The sequence below is a fragment of the Phacochoerus africanus genome, chromosome 13 (assembly GCF_016906955.1).
Source record: "Phacochoerus africanus isolate WHEZ1 chromosome 13, ROS_Pafr_v1, whole genome shotgun sequence".
Taxonomy (NCBI): Eukaryota; Metazoa; Chordata; class Mammalia; order Artiodactyla; family Suidae; genus Phacochoerus; species Phacochoerus africanus.
In genome coordinates this window covers 19,558,187-19,580,005 of record NC_062556.1, presented here as the reverse complement: position 1 = coordinate 19,580,005, position 21,819 = coordinate 19,558,187, and the positions used below count along the sequence as shown (strand labels likewise).

Genomic DNA, 21,819 nt, shown 5'->3' with positions numbered 1-21,819 from the left:
ATTTTTAGAATGAATTGTTACAACTATATATTACTTGTGCAAATAAAATAAACACATGTTCCTTAAATAAGACTCAGAGTTCTCCGAAAATTCAAGTTTTTAAAATGAATTCAAATGTGATCATCTTCCCTAATGCTTTAACATGCCTTTAACATATTCCGTGTGTTATAGTCATAGCTTTAACAATACATATTCAGTTTGCTACATTTATTCCAATCAAGATAAGCTACTCTGAATGTACAATATTACAGGACTCATATCTCAAACTGTCCAGGCATATATACTTTGTTTCCGGCTATAACAAAAAGTTGTAACATAATAACTAACAAAATGATAGGTGTTGATATATAATATCAATGAAAAGTTAAAAAAAAAAAAACTAGTGAAAATAATTTAAATTAAATACAGTTTTTACAAATGTTTGTATTATAAAAGGTAATTGTCATAGGATTTCTAAAGTAACTTACAAACTAAACTCTATTACATAAAGAAACCTACAGAAGTAAAGATATCATTTATGACCAAAACAATGTTTTTTTAATCTTATATCCTAAGTGGCTTTTTACTACCATCTAGTGTTACACCTTAAGAAATACTTTCTTACAGGAGTTCTCTAGTGGCCCAGCTGGTTAAGAATTCCATGTTGTCACTGCTGTGGTTGGTTCACACCTGGGAACTTCCACATGCCATAGGTGTCACCAAAACGGAAAAAAAGAAATAATTTTTTTTTTTTTTGCCCTTTCCTAGGCTACTCCTGCGGCATATGGAGGTTCCCAGCCTAGGGGTCTAATCGGAGCTGCAGCCGTTGGCCGACGCCACAGCCACAGCAACACGGGATCCGAGCCGAGTCTGCAACCTACACCACACAGCTCAAGGCAGTGCTGGATCCTTAACCCACTGAGTGAGGCCAGGGATCGAACCCACAACCTCATGGTTCCTAATCAGATTCATTAACCACTGTGCCACGACGGGAACTCCAGAACAGAAATTCTTACAAAAATTAAAAGTTACAAATATTTTAGAATGCCACTCAAACATTACTAGAAGACTTAACTGCAGGAAAAAAAATCACTACATGGAAAATAGCTATTTCATGAATAAGCTGTCTTATACAAGAAATCATTTTCTCGACCCTTAAAATTTGTTACACTACTAATTATGTAATTAATGATGTTCTACATCAAATCCTGACCAGGGCTTCCAAATATGCACCCAGCCTGCTTCAAAAGACAAGCTAGTTACCACAAAGACTCAGCTCATAAAATTTAACCAACGCACTCAAAAAGCCAGATGATTATACTACACAGGGATTGTCAACGCCCTCTCCAAGCTCTAGGTCTATCAAAGAGTTTTCTCTTCACCTGATGCCTTAAGTTCATCGCTAGCATTTCAAGTTCCATAAAGAGAGCAGAGCAGAATAAGGTTTGCTCCTCAGAGGCATGCTGTTTGCTACTGAATGTTATCCTTCAACTTACCAAGTAACAAATCATCTTGTGAAACAAACTCCAAACTCCAAAAAATTACAAGAGGTTGAAAAAGAAAAAGATGAAGCCAGGGACACACATTCTCTTAGTGGGTTCAGAGACTTCTCTTGGGTTAGACTATTTGACTGCACTAGAAATTATTTTCTCAGCCTATGGAATCTAAAGGTAAATTAGAGAAGAGTTATAGAGCTACTCTTAGCAAATTAACAATTTGAAAATTCTGTGGATTTTATTTCACCATGGTTTTGCCTCTAGTTTTGGGTTTTTTGGTTTTTTAAGTGCCACACCTGCAGCATATGGAAGTTCCCAGGTTGGGAGTAAACGTGGAGATGCAGGTGCAGGCTTCTGCCACAACCACAGCAACAGCAGATCCAACCTGCATCTGCAACCTCCACTGCAGCTTGCTGCAACGCCAGATTTTTAACCCACTGCGTGAGGCCAGGGATGGAACTTGCATCCTCACAGATACTACATTGGGTCCTTAACCACAATGGCAACTCCTTACCTATAGTTCTCATTACCACAATATTATATATTAAATGTTACATCATTAATCATGTTATTTTCTTAAAAATAACATAAAAATAAATATTGTTCTCGTGACACATACAAGTTGATTATGAATCATACCTTTTTAATCCTTCCCATATAAATAGAAATAATAATCACCTTTGACATTGAATGTTATAAAATCATTCTAAAAGCATCATGTCCAGAATTACTCACTTGAAATGACCTTTCCATTGTTATTGCAAAATAGTATTCCCTCCTGGGATATCTTCGCTCACAAACCAGTACTTGATTGCATATTCTGCCCTTTTCTCCTGTTTGCTTGGTAAACAACTTTTTTCCAATCATTTGTGAGGAAACAGCTTTTGCTTCTTCTGGACTAAAATAAGAAAAAGAGCTCAGATACTTTTCTCCCCCACCTGAGAAAAATAAAAGCACATGACAGCCAAAATCTTACCTAATATTTAAATCTCAGGATTTTTAACATCTCTGTAATAAGGGGTATCTTTTACAGTATACATTTTTTTCTTTAATAATGATGATTTTTAAAAAATATAACTTACGAGAAAACTATCTTCACTCCTCCTTTGAGGCCACTTTCAAATGTTCCCTTTCCTCTACCACCAGCTAAAACTTGTGCCTTTATCACAACATCTTTTGAACCTAGAAGAAAAACACTTCTATTAGTAAAAGCATGGAACAGCATACAACACACAATATTTTATTAAACATACATTTTAAGCTGTGTCATTATTAAATGTAGTAAAGTCTCATTTACCCACAATGTTAAAAAATGAGGCATTCCATGTACACAGATTTTCTAAGAACACTAAAACAGTCACCATCTAAAGATCCACAAACTTAAAAAAATTAGCCGCTCATATTAAACCACCTCTTAAAGTATACTGAAAATAATTTTACCTTTCCTAGATACTTTAAATAGTACTTTGGAAGATACTGAAAGAACAAAATTGAGAGTCAAATGTTTTCCTAACAGTTCCCTCCCTTCCTACTGATACGTAAACTTGCTGTCTTATGAAAATTTGAGTTAGAAATGCTACTTTGAGTAGAAATATACCATGACTCACGGGGAAAGTGCCACTGTTGATACCTACTCACATCGTCCCATTAACAGAAAGTCCTGTTAAGAGAGGGTCTTGAGTTGTTCTGTTGTGAAGAGGACTATCAAGAATTATGATGTTTATCAAAAGATGCCAGAATGGTATGCTTCTAAGTCTTTAACACATTTTTTTTAAGAAATACTCTGAATTTTTCTTCTTTAACAGGGAGACTGATTACCCCTCTCCCTCTTCCCCTCCCTCTTTCCCTTCCTTCCTTCCTCTCTCTCTCTTTCCTCACCTTTCTAACTTGCTGAAGAAAATCACCAAACTCGCTGTTCGGTCCAGGTACAACCCTTCATGATCCAGAGCAACACCACTTAAGAGGGGCAGCCTGTCTCCTGAGACAGGCAGAATCTCAGAGCCTCCTCATTCTGCTTCTCACGGCATTTTGCCCACACTAGTGGTGTTAACACCAATTATATTACAAAAAATACTTTTGAGGAAGTCCCCTTTGTGGCTCAGCGGTAACGAGCTGGTATCCATGAGGATGAGGATTCGAGCCCTGGCCGAATCCGGGGTTGCTGTGAGCTGTGGTGTAGGTCACAGGTGCAGCTCAGATTCCGAGTTGCTGTGCATGTGGCATAGGCTGGTGGCTACAGCTCCGATTCAACCCCCTAGCCTGGGAACTTCTATATCCCACCAGTGCAGTCAAAGAAAGAACGAAAGAAAGAACGAAAGAAAGAAGAGAACGAAAGAACAAACAAACGAAAGAAAGAAAGAAAAATAGCTCTGAGAGGAGTTCCCGTCGTGGCGCAGTGGTTAACGAATCCGACTAGGAACCATGAGGTTGCGGGTTCGGTCCCTGGCCTTGCTCAGTGGGTTAAGGATCCGGCATTGCCGTGAGCTGTGGTGTAGGCTGCAGACATGCCTCTGATCCCGCGTTGCTGTGGCTGTGGTGGAGGCCAGTGGCTACAGCTCCAATTGGACCCCAGCCTGGGAACCTCTATATGCCGCAGGAACGGCTCTAGAAAAGGCAAAAAGACAAAAAACAAACAAACAAACAAAATGCTGCAATTTGTCCACCTGTGAACGATCCCCCTTGCCCCTTTTTTTCCCATAGAAGTCATCACTTTCAACTATATAATTTTCTCTTTACCATTTCTGTTTTGCTTTCCCACTAGGATATTGATTCCAGGGGAATCTTTATGTTTATTGATGTTTACAAAGTCCTGAGAGGGATCCTAGCACATAATATTTTCTGAATGATAAATAAAAGAACATTTAGAAATTGACAAAATTCTTATGAATCTAGATTTTTCCACTGCTCTTAAAAAACCCAGAAGTGAATATCCTGGGCCTTGCAACTAGAGCTGCTTAGAAGTGCCCTGTTTACACAAGACATTATTTCAATTTGCCACAGTCCCCACCATTCCCAAGTGTCACAACTATTAGATGTAGATCAGAGAAAGTTTAGAATTTCCTTAAAACTAACAATAATTTTCTTGCTGAGAAAATAACAGGGAGCCTCAAGGGCTAGGGCCAGTTAGAGAGTTCATGCCCAAACTAAAAGGAGCCACTAGTCATTTTAACTGTTTCTGGTTACCTGTCAAGTCAGTTTTCCAAAATCTTAGAAATATTCATCTATATTCAAAGAGGATAGCTATAATCCAAACAGTGTACATGCAATGTAAAAATAGACAACAGTTAAACTGGTGTCTTGCTGAGCTAAATTCAAACATTCTTATCCATTAAACTGGGAACTTAACATAATGACCCATTAAGTAAGAGTAAGAATGATCTATTTTATCAAAAACATTTTACAAGACAGAAGGCTTTTCCCCTAAAGTGTCAATTTTCTTTTTCTAGGAAAATAAACTCTTTAAGGGCACAGATGATTCTTCAAACGTTCCTTCTAAAAAAGTCCTTCACATCAAAAGAAAAGCCAAAAGAAAAGGTAACAACACACAATCCATCAACTATCAAGACAGAAGAGAACTAGAAGATAAATCTGAGGACAACTGATCAAAACAAAGATTTTATTCAATTCATTAATTCATTCAACAATTACATCTACATACCAGATACTGTGCTGGACTGTAGCTACAGTGAGCAAAAGACTCCTATCTTGCTTAAACAGAGCTCACAATCTTACCAGATCTGGCCCTTTGCTCTAGTCAGACAAGATCGTTTAAAGAGCCAAGACTGTTTTTAAAATATTTGCACCATCCCTCCTAGTCACTGACAAATGTTGTAAGCATCCCCTATTATTAGATGTCTGTTATCTAATAGAACACTAGAAAAAGGAAAAAGAAGGCAGAGTGCTATTGTATTCCATTAGAAATCTCCCTCCAGGCTGACAATCATTCATCAGCACCCTCCGAATGTTTATTCAACCAGAGAGAAATTCTACCTTAGTTATACCAGAACCCAAACTGTATTTCCCCAGTGCATAGGGAAATCATAGGAACACTGCCAAAGCTTTATATCCTATTTTCATGAACAGGTAACTAAGAAAGAGATGGCAATCTGCTCTTAGAACCAACCCCCAATTACAAGCACTTTGTTTCTATTTCAACCATTCCTTTGTTAATCCCACTCCAGAAACTTCTTCACCATCTTCCAGCTCATCAGCCTTCATTCTGTGGGCTCATACGGTCTTTTAAAATACTGGAATTAAGATTTCTTTCCAACCATTCATCCATTCCTAGCTTCAGTTGTTCACAACAGGTAAAACGTGCCTCCAGGACAGTGTTTCCCAACTTTTTTCTCGTCATGACAAACGTAGGAATGACATCATTTGCAGGGAGTACTGGGGAAAGAGGTCATTCTTTCTATTCCAGGAGGAGTTACCAGTTCTGGGGCTCAGTGGCCACAGGCCCCCTGCTAACTCAGCTTCTCCTGCCATCCACAGGCCTGAGAGGAAGCAACGGTCTGCCATACCTGTAATACATGTATGTCCCAGTATGTCAGTTGGTGAGTAAGACCTTATAAATAAAGGGGAATTCACATTTTTGTGAATTTAGCAGTAACTGAGAAGCAAAAATTACCCCTAAGTAGCCAAAACCAGCACTGGAAATTGCCAGCAAGATGGAAAGAACCAGGTGTATTTCCAGGGGCTCTCATATCACACCTTGTGCAATTACATCCCATAATCCATATCTTCTGACTAATGACATGCCACAAAAAACAAAACTGTCTCATCTTCAAAGCAGTCAGGAAATATATCTTTTAAAAAGTAGTATTTCTGCACCTCTAGACTTAAAGATCCTCATTAGCACTAATCCCGCTCCCAAGCTACAACCATCATTTGCAGCCTTCTTTGACAAAAACACACTTTCTAGATAAACAAGATGCTTTCTGTTCCAAAAGGCTCATCATCAGAGCTGCCTACCTGCGCCTTACTACTCTAAGTCCTGGTCCCAGAGACCTTGCCAGAAGTACAGTTACAGTATATCCAGTACATATTAATGATTTTGTATTCTACAACTAGGAATCATTAAAGATTTCTACAATGAGTAAAGAAATCAAGAGACTGGTACCTGAATAAATCCTATTCATTTTATGAAGAAGTTTCAACACGAATTATTTTTTTCTGACAAAATAATGAAATTTGACTAAGTTAGAAAATATATAGAAAACTAAGTAAGGAAACCAATTATAACAAATTGGAAATAGAAAAAGAAATACTAGCTTTTACTGACTTCATTAAATGAGGACCTATTATCACTGGCATGGAAAACACTTTACGCTCTTGGCATTATTAAGAAGGAAAGAACTGGTAAACAAACAAACAAACAAAAAACGCATCACTCAAGAGATTGAACTAATGAAAATAAAAGAACAAACTCCAGGGTCTGATATTCATCCTTAAGGACAGAAGCGTCGGATTAAAAAAAACTTAAACTTTCTCAATTACATTTCCAATTTTCCTTCCTGCTTAGCTGGATCTTCTTTAGAAATTAATGTTTAGGTCATATACATAAAGCTGAATTTCAAGAAGGCAGTTACTAAAAAGTGTTTTTGCAAGAAATACTAGAGACTACAAATATGAGTTTTCTCTAAGCCTTGACCTCCAAGATCCTCTAATATATAGTATTTCAAATGTTAAAATGAGGTATATCTTTTACCACAGGTCACCATTAATTAACAAAAATTTTACCGAAATTACCACGAATTTACACAAGGCTTTTGCTCAATGAAAAGAAGTTTGCAGGAGTTCCCGTCGTGGCTCAGTGGTTGACGAGTCCGACTGGGAACCATGAGGTTGTGGGTTCGGTCCCTGCCCTTGCTCAGTGGGTTGACGATCCGGGGTTGCCGTGAGCTGTGGTGTAGGCGGCAGATGCAGCTCGGATCCCACGTTGCTGTGGCTCTGGCGTAGGCCGGTGGCTACAGGTCCGATTAGACCCCTAGCCTGGGAACCTCCATATGCTGTGGGAGCTGCCCAAGAAATGGCAAAAAGACCAAAAAAAAAAAAAAAAAAAGAACAAAAGCTAGTATGGTTTCTGTCAGCAATTTTTTAAATCTACTAATGAACATGGGCAACTATTTAACTCACTTCACAAATATTAATATTTACTGATTACCTAAGTGTGAAGCACTCTTCTAAGAGTTTGGGATCTATCAGTGAACAAAACAAAGAAACCCTGCTCTCATAGAGCTTACATTCTAATGTTCTACTTTCTTGGAGTTCCCATTGTGGTGCAGTGGAAATAAATCCGACTAGGAACCATGAGGTTGCAGGTTCTATCCCTGGCCTCACTCAGTGGTTAAGGATATGGCACTGTCGTGAGCTGTGGTGTAGGTCACAGATGCGGCTCGGATCTGATGTTGCTGTGGCTGTGGTGTAGGCTGGCAGCTGCAGCTCTGATTTAACCCCTAGCCTGGGAACCTCCATATGCTGCGGGTATGGCCCTTAAAAAAAAAAAAAAAAAAGCAAAAAAAAATTATAATGCTCAACTTCTTTTTTCCCCTCTTTTGGTTCTCTGTTTTTCATGTCCAAAAAAAAGGGGGGGTACAGGGGGAATACAGAAGTTCTCTTTACAACCACATAAACATCTAAGATCTTCCTTCACCATTTCCCTGAAGAATCATCACAGCCAGAATTTCCTTCTCCATAATTATATTTCAACTAAAAACAGGACTTCAGTTTCCTAATACCAATATAAGTCACTGTTAAGTTACTAGCACTATGGGAACTCAGAATAATATCAATAATTTTTTAGAATATCAACAATCATAAAATTCCAAGTTAACAACACTTATTTTTTAAAGTCAAAATAAATAAATAAATAAACCAAAATAAAAGTCAAAAGTTGCTATTAAACCAAAGTAAAGTTATATCTTATCAGAGATCCCACGTCAAGGTAGCATAAATTTTTTTCTTTCTTTTTTTTTTTGGTCTTTTTGTCTTTTTTGTTGTTGTTGTTGTTGTTGTTGTTGCTATTTCTTGGGCCGCTCCCCTCGGCATATGGAGGTTCCCAGGCTAGGGGTCGAATCAGAGCTGTAGCTGCCAGCCTACGCCAGAGCCACAGCAACGCGGGATCCGAGCCATGTCTGCAACCTACACCACAGCTCACGGCAACGTCGGATCGTTAACCCACTGAGCAAGGGCAGGGACCGAACCCACAACCTCATGGTTCCTAGTCGGATTCGTTAACCACTGGGCCACGACGGGAACTCCTAATAATTTTTTTTATTTTCTCACTGTACAGCAAGGGGGTCAGGTTATCCTTACATGTATACATTACAATTACATTTTTCCCCCACCCTTTCTTCTGTTGCATAAATTTTTCTTAACTTAGTACCTAATTTTTTGGCAATTGCATAAGCCTCATCTGGTGACTTAGCCACATGTCCTTTGGGAATGGAGACGCCAGCTTCTTGCAATAATTCCATACTCATGTATTCATGTAGTGAGAGATTCCTTTGCTGTTGCTGCTGTATTTGGAGTCCATGGTTGTTAAACAATCCAGAACTTCCCAGAACCTAGAAAAATGGAGACATATTTATATAGAGAGTGATTTGGCAGTAATTCCTGTTAAATACACCTTCTCAAAATATTTTGTTTATATAGAGTACTTGGTTCTTCAAAACTATAATAAAATCCTTATATTAAGTCATCAAACTGTAATATTCAGAGTAAATTACAACATAAAACTAAGAGCTAATCTACTAGCTAAATACTGAATAATACCTTTGTAGCTTTAACTATTTCTGGATCATCTCTAGTCCTTATCTTTTATTTGAGCTTGACCACCCTATCTCTAATGACCCACAGGGCATTTCTACCTCAATGCCAAATTTCACAGATCTAAAACCAGTTTATTTCCACCAAACCAAAAATCCTTCCCATCTCTTTTCTCTCCACCATTCCTCCAGCACCTGACAAATTGCCTGACACTAGATACAGGAATTGAATTATTTGGTACCATTAATCTTTCATACACTCAAAACTCAAACCCCAACTTCATCTGCAATGCACACTGCAGTGTGCTGTCCAGATCCTTCCTCAGGACCAAGGCATTCCTGGCCCTAGCTGCTGGCAGTGCTGGCAGCTGGCAGCTCTCAGCTGAGTCCCCTCATTGGCTCCTCCTTGCCCAAAGTCATCCTTTCCCACTGTCAGCCTGAATCCAATGACTGGCCAATAAGGGTGAAAGGAGAGATGTAAAGACCCGGCATCTCGCCCCAATTTGGGACAGTTCAGGACCATCCCGGGAAGAGCAGAGGTCCCCACTGCACCTCAGTTCTATGTCTCTCTACTCAATCCTCCTGTCTTCACTCTTCTGCAGGTGTCGATCCAGAGATCACTTTTGAGTAAACTTCCTCCATGAAACTCTCCTTCTAATAGTCTGCAAATTACAGCTCAGAGAACCAAACTGCAACATCATCCTTAAGGCATTCTTTCTAAATGACTCCCTTAACTAATAACTCCATTACAACCCCAGTTCAGGTGTTTGTCCTTCACAGCTGGACTGCGAAAGTTTCCAATGGAGTAAGGCACAACAGACTGCTCCCTTTTTCAATCTATGTAGAACATTCATTCATTGAAAATATTCACTGAGCACCCAGGCATTGGAAATAGAGCAATGAACCCAACAATATCCTTGCACATAACCCTTACAGTCTAATGTGTATTGGGGGCCGGGGGGTGGGGGGGGAGCACAGATAATAAACATAATATGCCACAGAGTAGTAAAATGAGTAAGAAGAGAGGAAAATAAAAACTAAGAGAAAATGCTATTTTACAAAACTGTCCCTTAGTAGAGCTGAGTAAGAATTATCCTTTCAAAAAGAAATAAGTAGGAAACAAAAATAAGATGTCCCTCTACCAGCTTAATAAGTCACTGCTGAAAGACAAAGGAGATGAGAACTGTCAGCCTCCGGTGGCAGGACCACAACAAGTGCTGGAGGAAGGATGCAATTGGAAAGACCTCTAGCATCTATTGGTCCCAAAGTGCCACTAAATTCGACCTAGTCTTAACCCATCATAACAACACACGAAAACACCTTCTCCCCTTTCTCTACTCCTCAATTCTATCAAATTTATACCGCAATATGTAGAACAAATTAAGTGCTGTGAACGCCACGGAAAACTGCACCGGAATCACACATTTAAGTGCTTCCATTATTATTCTGTTTCTGCACAGAATGCAGAATACTGAAACATCATTCATATGAAACATATGGTATTCTAAGAAGTGAATTTAAAAGAATCTTCTACAAAACAGTCTGCTTCTTAAAGAGGGTTCATTAACCATCTGCATTAAAATGATCTGGGAATGTCTCTAAAAATGAAAATTCCAGGGCCCCACTCTCATTTACAAAATCAAGATCTCTGGACTGGGCCTCAAAAAATCTCCATTCGTAAAAAAGTTATTCACTTGATTCTTAACAACTCTAAAATTTGAGAACCACCAGTCTAACAAGTAAAAGAATTTCTGTTATTTCTGATTCATCTGGTAAACTAAAATCCTGAATAACATTTCTCTTGGGTAGTTCCATTCACTGCTTTATCTTAATGTAATATTAAAAGCCAAAAACCTCTCAAACCTCAGTGTACATCTACCTTGTGTAATCCCATTCCTGGGAAGATACTCAAGAGAAATGAGTGCTTGGTCTACCAACAGGCAGATATAACAATGCTCACAGCAGGCTTATCCATAATAAGAAAGAGAAAGAGAAAGAAAGAAAGAAAAGGAGAGGAGAGGAGAGGAGAGGAAAGGAAAGGAAAGGAAGAAAGAAATAACCCAACTGCCCAACAACAGGAGAATGGATAAGTGTTAGCATATTAATAGAATACTACAGTGGAAAAAAAAAAAATCCTACTGCTCACACAACAATGGATTAATCTCACAAATATGATTTCAAGCGAAAGAAGCCAGACATAAGAATATATATCGTTCAAAACCAGTCAGAATTAATATACAGTGATGGAAATCAGAATAAGTGGTTACTTTCTGGAGTTCCCATTGTGGCGCAGTGGAACTGAATCCAACTAGGAACTACGAGGTTTTGGGTTTGATCCCTGGCCTCACTCAGTGGGTTAAGGATCTGGCATTGCCATCAGCAGTGGTGTAGGTAGCAGACACAGCTCAGATCTGGTGTTGCTGTGGCTGTGGCGTAGGCTGGCAGCTGTAGCTGATTCAACCCCTAGCCTGGGAACCTCCATGTGCCACAGGTGCAGCCCTAAAAAGCAAAAGAAGGAAAAAAAAAATAGTGGTTACTTTCTGTTGCTAAGTACTGAAAGGGAGAGTACCTTTTGAGGGCTAAGAGTATTGTATGTATATCCCGAACTGAACAGCAGTTACACAGATGTATACATAAAAATTAATCTAGCTGTCCATTGACAGTGTACATAATTTGTACATAAACTAGTTTGCTGTACATAAATTATATTTCAAAATAGTAATAAAAATAAGGGGGAGAAGGGGAGTACCCAGCATAAGCTTGGCAAAAATAGTCATACACTGAAGCATTTTTTAAATGTGCATATACCAGACATTGTACTAGGAACAGTAAAAGAATGAGGCCAACTTGGTCCATTTACAGAGTTCACAAACATATAAATAAACAGCAGCGACACATATAAGAGCAATCATAGACTGGCACCTAATTAGCTGGAGAGATGGGAGAAAATATACCATAGAGGTCTGATCCCAGTTTAAAAAAAAAAATTAAGAGCTCTAAAGGACACTTTGGAGACAACTGGCAAAATAGGAATTTGATCTATACATTAGATATTAGTAATAGAACAATTTTAAACTACCTAAGATAACTATATTGTGGTTATTTAGGAGAACGTTCTTATTCTTAAGAGACATACATTGAAATATCTAAGGGTGAAGCGCCATGATACCTGCAACTTACTCTCAAATGGTTCCCCAAAAATAAATGAATTTACACATCTGTGCATATCACATAATTTTTAAAGATAAAGTAAATACGGCAGATGTTAAGTTTAGGTGAAGGTAATACCGGTATTCACTGCAGTAGCTGGAACATATCTATTGGTTTGAAATTTTCCCAAAAGAGGATGACAATAAACTCATGATGCAAAACACTAAGTATATTTTTAGAGTTTCTTTTAAATACCTATATTTACAAAGAATTAGTGGTACTCATAAGGTATTGTTGATAGCTTTTTATACCACTTTAGAGGTTTTTTAAGTATCTGAGGTATTGTGATAATCCTTTCTTTGTACCACTAGAAGTTACAACTTGAAATATCATCAGCTGTGAATTATGTTGGTAATACAAATCCCTGCACAATCACGAAGATTCTCACATTTAAGTATTTTTCTTTCCTGATACTGTCACTTAAAAGATCCTTAACTGCCAAAAGGTCACTAGAGTTCCCGTTGTGGCTCAGCAGGTTAAGGACACGATGCTGTCTCCTTGAGGATATGGGTTTGATCCCTGGCCTTGTTTAGTGGGTTAAAAATCCCAAACTGGGGAGTTCCCGTCGTGGCGCAGTGGTTAACGAATCCAACTAGGAACCATGAGGTTGCGGGTTCGGTCCCTGCCCTTGCTCAGTGGGTTAACGATCCGGCGTTGCCGTGAGCTGTGGTGTAGGTTGCAGACGCGGCTCGGATCCCGCGTTGCTGTGGCTCTGGCGTAGGCCGGTGGCTACAGCTCCAATTCAACCCCTAGCCTGGGAACCTCCATATGCCGCGGGGAGCGGCCCAAGAAATAGCAACAACAACAACAACAACAACAACAAAAATCCCAAACTGTGGCGGAGGTCACAGATTCGGCTAGAATCTGGTGTTGCCATGGCTGTGGCTTAGGCTCCAGCTGTGACTCCCATTGGACCCCTGGCCCAGGAACTTCCACAAGCCACAGGTGCAGCCATAAAAAGAAGAAGAAGAAGAAAAGGCCACCAATTCCTGGTCAAATCCCTACCTACACCGCCACCCATCCAATCACATACCGAATTTAAATAATACTTATTCAAAAGTGGGAAAATGCAGTTACTAGGGAGTATGATTCACAACGAGCAAGAAAATTCCTTAAATTATTTAACATGCTCATAACTGAACTATTTTTATAAAATATACACTGGATGAAAGATACAGAGAAACTAGAAGAGGGTCAAAGAACTAAACAAAAATGTTTAAGAGAATTTGCTAAACTCAGTGTGTAAACCTAGACAAGATTCCTTAGGCCCCATACCTCTATGATCCCAGGTACAAAAGCAAGGGGCTAGACGGGAGATTTCCAACTCCAAAGCTGTACTATTTAATGTGAGCATGGAAAAGAAGAGAAGATGTTTAAGACAAAATATTAGGCATTTCTACATGGAGACACAGAGATTTTTTAAAGGAACTTCCAAAAGGATAAAGACAATGATTAGAATGGAAACATATTTGTTCATCAAAGCCTCATAGTCTAAAACCTAGACAGCACCCTTAAGACCCATAAGAAGGAAGCTCAAGACCAAAAAAATACATATCAGGAAGCAAACTCATAGAATTCATTATCTCTAGGTTGAAAGTACAAATATTTAAAAAGAAAAAAAAGTCTAAATCAATTCATTTATGGTATGTCTGAGGTTGCCTCAGAATACAACCTAAAACTCTGGAATTAATTCATGAAGTCAATCAACCCCTTCCCTTTTCTAGTGTTAATGTTGGAAGGAATGGTCCAATGTTTATGCTCTAGAAAAAAACTGTAGAACAGATTCAAGCACACAGACTTCGAAGTGAGTTCTGGAAATTAAGCCATAACTCTGACCTTACCTGTGTGGTGACCTGGATTAAATTACCATTCTCTTAGCCACAAGTTCTCCATCAACAAGGTGAAGATTAATGACTTTTTACAGTGATTCTGAAAAGCCTAATGAGAGATACGCGTAAAATGCTTGGAACAGTTCCCGGCACACAGTAAATGCTCCATACATTAAACTGAGCCCCTAAAACCAAGTTTCCTTACCGAATTTATGATTAATCTCTCTACCCCAATTTTTATTCCCTTTTTGTTCCCACCAATCTCTAATTGAACAGTAATCAACCACTCAGATAACTAAAATTGCTGTCGTTGATAACATCACTAATGAACTAAACGTAATACTGCAAATGTCATCATTAAAGTATAAACTCAGGTTGTTTCTCCAGGTCAAGATGAGCTAATAGGCCCTGGAGCCACGGACCATTTGGCAAAAGAATCAGAAACAGGAGATAATCTGAGTCCCTGAAACTAGAATTAAAAAATGTCACAGAAATTACAGAAGCTGATGATTAATCCCAGCTTCTTTGTTCTTCCCCTTTAAAAACACTCCAACTCAAAGACCAAATTGGAATGGATCTGTGACTTGTCTACCACTCCCTTGCTTGCACTCTGCAAATAAACCCTTACTTTGCTGCAAACAACCCCTTGCTCCTGTTACTACACACACACACACACACACGCACACGCGCACACACACACGCACTACACACCCCACATACACCCCACCCACACTCCTAAAGCTAAAAGATTTTTTTTCCCAATTGGTAATTACCACTATTAAACAAAACAGTACACAGCTACTTGGAAGAGATGAGAAACTTCCCGGCTGAGTCCCAGAAAAGACCAGTCAGCAAGCACTGCTGGTTATGTGAAGCCATTCCCATCTATGACAGCTCCTGAGGCACAAAAGTACATCTGAAGGGCATTCCCCTCCCAGCCCAAAGGCGGGCCGAAGAAGTCTCGGCGCACTGCGCCGGTCGCGGGAGCAGCAGGAGAGAGTGCTCGACCCCCGCCTCGCCACTAGCTACCCATCCTGGCTCTCCTCCGCCCCCTCGGAAACTGGACGAGCAGCCCCGGCCAGATGGCCACAGCTCTTCGCAGAATGAAGGCGGGGGCAGAAAGGCGCAAACATGAGCCGGCTCGCGGTCTTGGCAGGCAGCACTCCCGGGCAAGCCTCCCGTGGGCCCGGCGTGGCATCTCTTGTCACCCAATGTCACTGACGGTGGGGTGACCCCGAGCCGGGCCCCGGATCCCTTCACACCTCGCCCACAGGTGCCAATCCCCCACGTCGCCCTTTCTCCTGCCGACCCTCGAAGCGAGAGCCAGCTCGACCGCAATACCTGGGCGGCGGCCTGCAGTGCCGTCCGGGGTCGGTGATTCCTAAGGGTGGCGGCAGCCAACAGCCGGCTGTAAAACATGGAGGCCGCCATTTCTGAGTCTGACCCAGGCCCCCGGGTGCCGGGCGCAGGCGCAGAAGCTCGAAGCGACCAGAGACGCTGCGCCCCGGGACGCGCGCACCGCCCCTGGCCCCGCCCATGGGGCGGGGTCTCGGGTTAACTTCGCTGTGGCGGGACACCTGGGCAGGCAAAGCAAGAATTGCTGCTGAGAAGCTGGGCTTGGCTTACCCAGAGCAAACTTTGACCTTTGTAACTGGACACCGCAGCCTCAAGGTCCGACCTGCAGCCGCTGCTCAGCCACCGAAGTTTTCCTAGCAAAATGTAGTAGAGGGACCACCAGCGCCACCACCTGTGTGATCTTAACCTGAGCCTCAGGTGGTGCCCCCTCTGTAACTTGGGGTTCATTCAGAAAATAAGTACTGCAAGTCTCTTTTGTGCTGAACACTGCAGCTGAGCTTTGGGTTACAGCAGTGAATAAAACAGTGATTCTGCTCTCAAACAGAAGATGGACAGCCGCTAGTTACTGAGGACTGTAGCCAAGAGACAGTGTCTCAGTAGGAAAACCGCTCTGAAAAGGTAGGGGAGTGTTAGTCCGTGTGCCTTATGCACAGTGAGGCCAAACTGAAAGGTTGGAGTTTGGAACAGAGAAAGGTTTATTGCAGGGCCAAGCAAGGAGAGCAGATGGCTGTAGCTGAAAAGACCCTAACTCCCAAATAGTTTTCAGGGAGTTTTTATAGGAGAAATTTGGGGTGAGGCCTGCGGGGTGGAAGGCTTTCTGCTGATTGGTTGGTGGGGTGATAGCAGGGTGCTGTTCCATGAATCATGGGCTGAGCCTGAAATTACCATACTCCACCTGGGTGGATGCCTTAGTTCCTACAGAAGAACTCAAAGATGCTCTTAGGTTTATTTATTGAGGAGGAACAGGAATCCTGCTTTAGTGGCTATGCTGCAGTTAGCCACTGCAGTGCATTTCCAGTTAATGCACAGGAAAAAGTTTTTGTGCCCAGGATCTTGCCTGGTTTCAGGAGAAGCCAGGATACAGGAAGATTTATGCTCAGAAAAAGAAACATGAAAGTATTATGGCTGATCACAAAGAATAGACATCTCAAGTTAATGATTTTAGTACTTTTATAGTTATGGGAAGGTGCTGGGTTCATTGAAATTATTCCTTAGCTGCATCTTAACTCTCTAGGGCCAGTATCCAGAGGACAGAATGCTTCCTGTTTTCCATCCTGAATCCCACTCAGGGTGGACCACGGGGGAGGAAGATGTCTGAGACAGCAGTGGCCGATGAAGGCTTGATCCTTTTCGAAATGAAAGGGTAGGTAACATTCTTTGTTCACTGGAAAGGCATGCAACATTCCCTGACCACATAACCAACCCAGAGGTATCAGAATCACCTGGGAAGCTTTTCTGGAGTTCTCTGGTGGCTTAGCAGATAAGGATTTGGCATTGTCAGTACTGTGGCTCTGATTCCATCCTTGGCCAAGGAACTTGCCTGTGCTGTGGGCATGGCCAAAACGCACATACCTTCACCAGAACCCATCTAAGGAGTGGAGTCAGGACACTTGCATTTCTTAGAGTTCTGTAGGAGAATCAGATGCACACGCCATGCAAGGAAAACCCTGAAATGACATGTGCCCCACCAAAGAATCAACCACTGGGCAAATGACTGGGTGCCTGTTCTGCTCTGAACATCAAGCTTCAAAATGTGTCAAAGCCATTTCTGCCAGCAAGATCTTAACCTAAGAGTAAGCGTGTTGCTGACAGGCATTAGCCAGGCTCTGGCCCCTACCTCTGAGGCCCAGTGATTCAATCCACAGAAAAGCACAGGAAAAAAAAAAAAAAGGTGAATCTGGAACAAGTAGCTGGTCAAACTGGGGAAGGAAAAGAAGCCTTTTGCAGGCCCCCAAATCACTTGAGTTCTTAAAGGCAGGATTTTCTTAAGGACTTTATCATTTCATTGACAGACATGAGGGACTGATCTCCAGGCTCCATTCATCACTAATTGATATTCTGTTTAGTTAAAAACAGAAAGAGGAGGCGCAGACTTTGGTTGTTCAGATATCTCTTGCTCCATCTTTCTCCCACCCAACTTAACCAATCAAATAAAATCTGGATAATCTATGCCAAAAGGTGGCATTGAGACCTAAGGTGGATATTAGAAAAGAAACATATATCCCATCAGATATGAATGGAGCATGCTTATTTTCAAGCCAGCTCTTTTTAACTGATAGTAAATACAGTAGTTGAGCTACCGAGTACCACTGACCATCTGAGTCCAAGACCGGGTTATTTAAAGGCCATCTGGGTAAACCCAGAATAAGTTGGTGTCCTAAAATAAGATGTAATGCTATAGCCCTGCTAGAATTAACTCGGTTCACTTTGCTCCACATGCTTCACGGTGGCACACGTGATTTGTTAAAGGAAACATCTCCACTCCCATGACTTCTGCAATACTGGCTCAAAAACAGCAGCAGCAGCAGCAGCAGCAGGAATATGAACTAGAAGCAGGAGAAAGGAAACATGCGGTTCCCGTGGGGCCCAGCTGCTTTGGAAGCTTAAGCAAGGCGGTGGGAGGGTGGGGGGGTGATATACTCCTCCTACAGCACTGACCGTGCTCAGAGCTCTGTACCTCTTGATACCTCATTAAAGAACCAAGTAGGTAAAGTGATCATGGGCCTCCTACCTACTAAGTGCTTCATCACCACACAACCAACCTCAAAAAGTGAAATTGCTAGAGTTTCCTGTTAGCTCAGCAGGTTAAGGATCTGGTGTTGTCACTGCTGCGGCCCAGGTTCTATCCTCGGTCTGAGAACTTCTGCATACCACAGGTACTGCCAAAAAAAGTGAAATTGCTTTCTCAAGGAACTACTTTTGTCACAGCAAATCTTCCGCAGCCCTTATCTCCAAAGATCTTAGAAACTATTAGTGGGCGGTAAAGGATGGCAGAATGTGGTACACAGAGTAGATGCTGAGGTTTTGGTTCGCTTAAGGGGTGGAGGGGAGGGGGGAGAGAGTACTCAAGCAAGAGGGGAGAGAAGAAATTGTTCTGCAGTTAGAATGGCAATCCTATCCTTGACCTTTAGTCACTCGCTTTCTCTTTCTCGTCCTTCTACTAGGAGATTAATGATGGGATCGCATGCAGGAAAAAAGGGAAAAGAAATGTCCTGAGGGAGAGAAGTCTTTAGTTTTTCCACAGTCCTTTAAAAGCGTTAAAGTTTTATACCCTCCACTTTTCAATGCCCGGAGCAAAGGCTCCGCTTAAACCATCCGTAAACTATAGATTTAATAGAATTAAAAAGTGCTATGGAAACAACCTTCAGTATATCCATTCATCCTAAACTTCTGAGGGCTGAGACGAATAATAGCTATCTGCTGGACACTTAGTTTTTAGTGCCAGATTCTGACATACATTTTCTTCCCTTTTTTTGCCCCCTATCCTTTATTTTGCCTTGAGACATTTTCAGAATTCTCTGGTTTTCATCCTACTCCATTTTACCCATCCAACCTCTACAAGAGAAGGAAACTCTAATTAGTTGTATATGGTCTCTTGAACTAAAGTTAGGAGAGAAGATTAGAAACACAACATGGGACAGCTGGATGTTTACACAAGAGTTCTCTTTGTTCTCTGGAGGTTGCAGAAACTGTAGAAGACGAAACACTCATCTAGATCACCCTGGAATGGCAGTGGCCACAGAGAAAAAGAGACACATGTGTTGTTTTATTAATCCTTAACAATAGCCCTTCATTTTAAAAAAGGCAAAACTGAGGCTCAGAAACAATAAGTAACTTGCTCCGTGTCACAGCTTTTACTTGGCTGTTCCAGCACAATATTTGAACCCAGTTTTAGGTGGAAAGATAAGAATTTGAGATATAAATGGAGATTCATATCCTTTTATCATTTTCTTTGACTCTTTGTCATTCACTCCATGGTTTTTTTGGGTGGTGGGAGGGTTGTTGTGTGTTGTTGGTTTTTTGGGGGGGGGTGCTTTTTAGGGCCACTCCCACAGCATACAGAAGTTCCCAGAGTAGGATCCACAGCAACTTGGGATCCAAACTGTGTCTGCAAACTACAGCTCCCAGCAATGCCGGATCCTTAACCCACTGAGTAAGGCCAGAGGTTGAACCTTCATCCTCATGGATACCAGTCAGGTTCGTTACTGCTGAGCCACGAACTCATAGTTCAAGTCCATAGGCCATCAGGCAGGAGACACGGGGTAAAGTTGATGTTTCGTTCATCCAAAATCCATCAGGCTGGAGAATTTCCTCTTTCTTGGGAGAGGTGAGTCTTTTGTTCTAGCCAGGCCTTCAACTTATTGGGTAAGGCCCACCTGCATCATGGAGAGCAATCTGCTTTATTTAAAGTCCACTGATTTGAATGTAAATCTCAGAGTTCCCGTCGTGGCGCAGTGGTTAACAAATCTGACTAGGAACCATGAGGTTTCGGGTTCGATCCCTGGCCTTGCTCAGTGGGTTAACGATCCAGTGTTGCCATGAGCTGTGGTGTAGGTCGCAGATGCGGCTCGGATCCCGCGTTGCTGTGGCTCTGGTGTAGGCTGGCAGCTACAGCCCCGATTGGACCCCTAGCCTGGGAACCTCATATGCCGTGAGAGCGGCCCAAGAAATGGCAAAAAGACAAAAAAAAAAAAAGAGAGAGAGAGAGAGAGAATGTAAATCTCATACAATAATACCCTCATGGATGGATTTCTCACTGTGGCTCAGTGGATTAAGAATCCAATTACAGCACCTCCAGTTACTGGGGAGATGTAGGTTCAGTCCTCAGCCCAGCACACTGAGTTAAAGGGAGTTATCTAAATGGAAGGGAAAAGATCAAAGAAGAAATCTTGGGACATCAGTCAGGAAAAAGAAAATGGCAAGCAGAAATAGGGTTAATACAGTCGGGGTTCTTTTCCCTCTGGAGTCTTCTAAGTTATATTTGATAGTTGAAGCAAAAATTGTAACACTGTCAGATATAGTTCGAAATGTATGCAGAGAAAATAAGACAATTATATATTATAAACAAATGAGAGTAAATGGACATAAAGAGAGGTAGGTTTTTTGTATTTCATACATCTGGAAAAACTACACTATTATGGTAAGTGAAGTGTGTATAATGTAATAACTAGAACAACCATTACAAAAGGTATAAAAAGAGATACACTCAAAACCACTATAAATAGAAGTTCCCATCGTGGCACAATGGGAAGAAATCTGACTAGGAACCATGAGGTTGCAGGATTGATCCCTGGCCTTGCTCAGTGGGATAAGGATCTGGTGTTGCCATGAGCTATGGTGTGGGTCGCAGACAGGGCTCGGATCTGGCATTGCTGTGGCTCTGACGTAGGCCAGCAGCTGTAGTTCCAATTAGACCCCTAGCCTGGGAACCTCCATATGCCACAGGTGCAGCCCTAAAAATAACAAAAGCCAAAAAACAAAAACAAAAACAAAAAAACGCTATAAATAAATAAAAAATAGAAGTCTAAGAAGATATTCAAATATCCTTCAGGAAGATAGGAAGAGGAAAACAGAGAAACAAATATTACAGAGGACAAACAGAAAACAAACAATAAAATGGCAGCCTTAAGTTCTAACATTATCAATAATTACATTAAATAAATATGGTTCAATTGCACCAATTAAAATATAGATATTGACAGGGGTTGCTTAAAACACAACTATATGCTAAATGCTATCTATGAGAAACACTTCAGTATAACAATGTAGGCAAACTGAAGGTATAAGTAGCAAAAGATATCAGTGGTGACTATATTAACAGATGATAAACTACTTCCTTGCAAGGAAATCCTCCCAACACCACTTACACACATTTCTGGTTTTATTTAGCATCTTTCTCTTTGGGTTTCTCTATTATGTCCATGTTAACGGCCACATTAAATTTCTTGTACTATTGCCTAAGGGAAGGGCAAAGAGCAGACAAGACAATGGCAGTGGAGTTATTTTTAACAAGCAGCTCTGCTTAATAACTAAACACATGGCAACATAGCTTTGCTCAGTCTGGTAATATCTTGGTACCAATATTCCCCTATTTGAGGGAGAAACTAAGATATAATCCATTTTTCATGGAGACTATCCTAACAGAAATAGATCTGGATTCCAGAACTATTAACTTTTTTTTTT

At 41.0% G+C, this 21,819-nt stretch overlaps 1 protein-coding gene across 1 annotated transcript in view; it reads right to left on the bottom strand.

Annotated features, from left to right (window-relative positions):
• Nucleotides 1–15,755, bottom strand: part of SUCLA2 (succinate-CoA ligase ADP-forming subunit beta) — a 54,329-nt gene extending 38,574 nt beyond the window's left edge. The window contains exons 1-4 of the mRNA XM_047755984.1: nt 15,622–15,755; nt 8,860–9,040; nt 2,558–2,657; nt 2,211–2,373 (exon numbers count right to left, since the gene is read on the bottom strand). Coding sequence (XP_047611940.1) covers nt 2,211–2,373; nt 2,558–2,657; nt 8,860–9,040; nt 15,622–15,711 — 534 coding nt within the window. The 5' untranslated portion in view covers nt 15,712–15,755. The remainder of the gene's footprint in view (nt 1–2,210; nt 2,374–2,557; nt 2,658–8,859; nt 9,041–15,621) is intronic.
• Nucleotides 15,756–21,819: the final 6,064 nt, after the last annotated feature.